Source organism: Sinocyclocheilus anshuiensis, unplaced genomic scaffold (assembly GCF_001515605.1).
Source record: "Sinocyclocheilus anshuiensis isolate Anshui unplaced genomic scaffold, SAMN03320099.WGS_v1.1 scaffold860, whole genome shotgun sequence".
NCBI classification, from domain to species: domain Eukaryota; kingdom Metazoa; phylum Chordata; class Actinopteri; order Cypriniformes; family Cyprinidae; genus Sinocyclocheilus; species Sinocyclocheilus anshuiensis.
This window is the reverse complement of record NW_015548288.1, coordinates 510,026-515,401: the sequence shown is the minus strand read 5'-3', so window position 1 is coordinate 515,401 and position 5,376 is coordinate 510,026. Positions and strand designations below refer to the sequence as shown.

General features: G+C 36.3%; 1 protein-coding gene across 1 annotated transcript in view; it reads right to left on the bottom strand.

The window, feature by feature from the left end:
- Positions 1–1,093: 1,093 nt before the first annotated feature.
- Positions 1,094–5,376, bottom strand: part of LOC107655900 (relaxin receptor 1-like) — a 30,906-nt gene continuing 26,623 nt past the window's right edge. The window contains exons 15-17 of the mRNA XM_016443512.1: positions 3,591–4,001; positions 2,696–2,908; positions 1,094–1,483 (exon numbers count right to left, since the gene is read on the bottom strand). Coding sequence (XP_016298998.1) covers positions 1,344–1,483; positions 2,696–2,908; positions 3,591–4,001 — 764 coding nt within the window. The 3' untranslated portion in view covers positions 1,094–1,343. The remainder of the gene's footprint in view (positions 1,484–2,695; positions 2,909–3,590; positions 4,002–5,376) is intronic.

Below are 5,376 nucleotides of genomic sequence, written 5' to 3'. Positions count from 1 at the left end.
TATATATATATTGTCTTTACCTGGGAAAAAAGTAAAGTATTCCAAACCAAGATATTTCAATTTGTTTTTGAGTTATGATTGTGAAATAATCAAACCCTGATCAAACACACCTGCCTGAAGATGTTGATTAGCTTGTTCAAGTGTGTTTGATCAGAATTGGAGCAAAACTCTGCAGGACAGTGTTAACGAACCCTTGTCTAGTGCATGCAAACTAACAATCATTTTTTAAATGAAGAACATTTCTTGTTTCGACAGAACACATTGAAAATTGGACTTTACGAGACTGAATAATGTGTAATCCCAAACTTCATTCAGCTCAGTAAACAGTTGATGGTCCTGGGATGCTTTTTAGGACTGTGCAGTCCAGGGAGATCAATGAACGTCTTTATTCAGTAAAGCTGCGCTCTGATAATGAGGTCTATCCTAAGTCTTTCTTAAAAGGCATTCTCTACAAGCTGATTTAGTGGTAAGATAAAAAAAATACGTCAGAGCAAAGGAAAAGGAGTCAGCGCTGACAAATGAGTGCAATGAAATGTAATGAAATAATTATAATTTATTCATTGCAATTATTTGGATTCTACATTAATTTTACATATTGTAGACAACTGACAAATTACAGCAGACAAATGAAAGCCGTGAGTTTCATAAATAATAAACTCACACAATAAATTCATGTCATCTTAATAACAGCAATCTGGAACACATTTGTCATTTGATGCCAACGTGAACACCATAATGATCTGTATTTCTTTGTATTTTTTTCATGGATGAAGTGCTATGATTGGTTTTAGTCTGATCTTTGATTGTGAAATCTTCTCTATACCCATTTCTTCCTCTCCAATATATAGTTTTTGGTCTATCTGGACGTTTTCTATCCTGACTATATGCTTCCGCCTTTTTGTTTTCCAAACACAACCGCACAAGCACACTAAAACACAATTAAATCAGTCGGAAGGGTTCCAATTGTCAGCCTGCCGGGTCTGTCCCGAACCGTTTCCTGCCTGCATCCTCTGACAGCCACAGAGTTTGGCTTTCCCTGCATGTACACGCAAGGCTCTAGGTCTAAATGGCAGTTGACGTTTTTTAGGTTTGCGTGTACGTAATTTCTTTGTTTGTTTGTTTTTTTCATATAAGGCTTGCTTTTACATAATAATGGAAAATGCATATATTATTTATGATGGTCTGCTGCTTAATGTTGCTGTGTGTGCTCTCATTACTTCAATCCTACAGGCCCTTATAAGAGCCTTATTAGCTTCTGCTGAGAATGAGAGCGTCTTGTGAATATTCCACATGGAATATTGAACTCGGAGCATGTGCATAGTGTGTGTATGTGTGTGATTGTGTCAGTTAGTCTGCTGGCAGCGATATTTCAAACACTGTTTGAGTCTCTGTTGAAAGGCGCTGGTTGTGATAGTGTACAGGATGGGGTTCAGGGCGCTGTTTATGGGAAGGATAAATATCACCACCCACAGAATGATGGTACCTGGAGGAGACAGAGAGAGAGAGAAAAGAAAGTGCAGATTAAACCGTATTGTCCACGAGAAGAACTGCAGAGCCATTCTAGCTGATAAGTGTTCATGTGTGCTCATGGCTGTTGAATTTCTAATCGTCCCTGTGCCCGGGGCTTCAGCTCCTCAGCCATCTACTAATCAAAAATGTGCCTCTCGGCTCAGACCGGCTGTTTGCATAACTTGCATGTTTCGTAAATGACAGTTGTCAACAGATTTTTACAAGGGGCAAACAGTTTTATCTGGATTCAGGCTTAAAATTCAGGATAAAGGAAAACAATGAAACTGTGATAAAGTTGATAAAGTCAACTGTTTAACAATCAATACTCATTTATCAAATGTAATGTGGATATTTTTAAAGCTGTAATCCCGCTAGAAAGAAAGCATACTAGATAAAAAAAATAAATAAATAAATAAAATATTCATTCAAATTTTGCAACTTTTTGTTTACTTCATGGATAATATGCCAATAGACAAGATTGATTCTCCCTAGAAAAGATATACTAGTTAAAATAAATAAATAAATAAAATATTCTGTAGAATTGTGCAACTTTTTAATGATTTTATTAACAATATGCCACTAGACAAGATTGATTCTCCCTTTTAATAATCTGAAATGATTTATCTGTACTTCACCAAACATTATACTCCATATTACCCTCTCTATTTCTCTCTTTTTTTTTTTTTAAAGATATATTAGCATCTTATTAGTTGTACACTAGTATTAACTAGTACCTTCACCGTAAAGGGAAAACTTTGTAACTTATATACCCCTAAAAATGTATAATGTACCTTAAGGTTACTACTACTGAAAAGATGTCCCTTTAAGAGTAATGTCCCCGTGGATGTATTTATGTTTACTTGTCAGTCCATGTGATGCAGTTTATTTATAGTAGTTATGTAAATGCATTTGTGCAATGTGTCAAAGTTCACAAAGCAAAAAATAAAATAAAATAAAATCAATATCTACTAAAGCAGAGGTCAGATCTGAATGTAAAGCTCTAGCAATACACAGGTCTTATTTCACCATGGTGTAATATTAATGAGCTGCCTCATTAAGATCATTAGCTAATGTGCAGCCAAACTGCGGTCACAGCAATTATGAGGTAAGAGACACACTTATAATGCCCTGCCGGCATATTCTTTAACACATATTAGGTAGTATGTGATCACACGTGTTTGCTTACCTGCAATCTGTACTCTTAGTAGTGAGAGTATCTTCAAGAGGAAGATGGGGATCCAGCACATGGCATCAGTGAACACAATGAAGAAAAATCGCTTTGCAATAGTGACTTCTCGATCGAATACTGTTTGACGTGCTGTCTTCGCTGTCTTCTGGACAGAGTAAAACATACTGGAGTAGGAGAATACAATCATCACGAAAGCCAGCAGATTTAGACCTGACAGAGAAACACACATAAATCTTTAGTAACATCAAGCGAAAAGTGTTGAACTAAATAAGATGTTTAACAAATGTGAATTTGACTGTGAAAGTTTCACCAATTTAGCCTTTTCTACATTAGCTACATATATATTTTTTAAATTGTCTTTTTATTTTGTCAATTAATTTCTAGTAAAAAAAAAAAACATTTACTGTAAACATCCTCAAAATGAGACATCTGCTTGGGAAGCTTTTTTTTGTATTTATTGTTTATATATATTTAAAACGTATATTAGGAATTTCTTAATAAAAGAAGACTTGTGTATATATTAGGTTTTTAGACAAATTTTGAATTGTTTTCTTACTCCATTGAAAAAAAAAATGGCAGTGAGGAAATTAAAAATACTTAATTCATTATGTATTCTCTTAAAACAAGTCTTAATATTTTATAAACTTTTTTTCCAAAGAGATGTATCTTTAGATATTTTTAGACTTTACTATATTAAAAAAACAGCATGGTTGAATCTCTGGGGAAATGCAGTAAAATTGTTAGATAATCCAGGAAAAGCCCAATTCAAAGCTGAATCACTTCCAGAGAATGACACAAACACACACACACACACACACACACACACTGGCTTATCCAGGTCTCAAACATAATCAGTTCAAAACTGACACACTCCAGTGCCCTCTGCTCTCACCGAGAAAAATGGCTGTAGAATAGCATCTGGCACCAGGTTTCTCTGTCTGGTCTGAGTGAAGAGGGAAACATACTCCGTTCCGCCCATAAAAATTTCCAAATGTCTGTTTATCCCAGAAGGGAATAACGGCAATGATAAATCCTAGCAGCCAGATTAAGGTCAGTGAGCAGAGGGTCTGCTTTCGTCCGGCACGGTAATGCTGGAATGGGAAGACGATGCATAGGTACTTCTCTAGTGTCATGTAGGTCAACATCATGACGGATACCTCTGTGGACAACATGGCCAGAGAGCCAATCAACTGGCAGGACAGGCTCTCCATCCATATCTGAGCATGACGGTTGTACTCGCCGCAATACTTGATGTCAAAGGCACCGATGAAAAGCAGATACACGCCCATGAGACAGTCTGCACCTATCAGAGATAAACAAATATATCTTAATACATGATTTAGCATCTGTTCATCAATCTTTCCATTCCTCTATCCATTTGCCCATCTGTCCATGCAACCGTTTGCCATGTCCATCCATCCACATTTCCATGCATCCATTTAGCACATATATTCAAGTGTTGCATTGTTAATTAAAACTATTTAAAATCATTTTCAGTAGATGAAATAAAGCTGAAATACAATAAAATATAACTATTAGCTGATAAACTTAAAAAACGTAAACAGAAATTAAAAATGTTGCTTTGGCAACAAACTGAAATAAGTACATTTAAGTGTAAGTACTAAAATTACTAGATATCTGAAATAAAAATAAATTAAATCTATATGGAAATATAAGTTTTTTACAAAATAATTTTTATTAGTTTTTGTTCACATAAAATTACAAAAATGTAAATTCAAATGAAAACTGAAATATAAAAATATAAGCTAATTCAAAATAATAATAAATACTATAATAGTGTATAAATAAAACTATTAATCCATCAGTCAGTCATGTTCTATTGCTTTCTGGTATTTACTTACGGTAGTGTGTGCATGGCCAGGCCAGTTTTTTTTTTTTTTTAGTTCTCTCTATTTGTGTGTCCCAGAAACCTGCTGAGCAGTTGATTCAGCTAATAATTAACAAGTACCAAATCTCCCACACATTTTCATTCACTGCACTCCCTCCAAATCACTTTCCCTCCCTCACAGACGTCTCTCCCCACTTCGTTTTCATTCATCAAAATCGTTTCACACACTGTGAATGGGTTTTTGCAAGGAAACATTAATACTGTGTTATTCTAGTCCTAGCCGAATAACTAAGTAAGGCCTACAGAGACAGCTAAACCCCCAACAACCCCCCACTCCCACAACTGAACATATTCCAGCCAATGTCACCCAGTGGGAAACTCCAAAGCTGGTGAGACACACCACAAACTCTCACCTCTCTGCATGTCTCTCATCTGAGGGGACGGCAGGGTTTGATCATTTAAGAGAGTGACGTGTCGTTTCAACTCTATGTGGGTTAAAAAACTGCACCTATCCAGCCATCTGTTCATCCATCCACCTCTTTTCAGCCTGCTGTCTGCTATCTCTCTCCATCACTGAGACACAGATTAGTCCTCAGACTCTGATCCCCAGATGAACAGCTCTAGATATCGCACGCTGATCCAACCTTTTCTAATCAAACTCCATTTCTGTTGTAGAATGAAGCTGTGTATGTGTGTCCAGGTATGAGTCTTGTTGCTGCAGTGTGTGCCTTGTGTCAGCGAGGTCGTACACAAGTCAGAAAGCTCTCTTTGTGTGTGTCTAAAGATGCCGACTGTTGTAATTATTAATTTGCCCAGTGGGTGGGAAAGA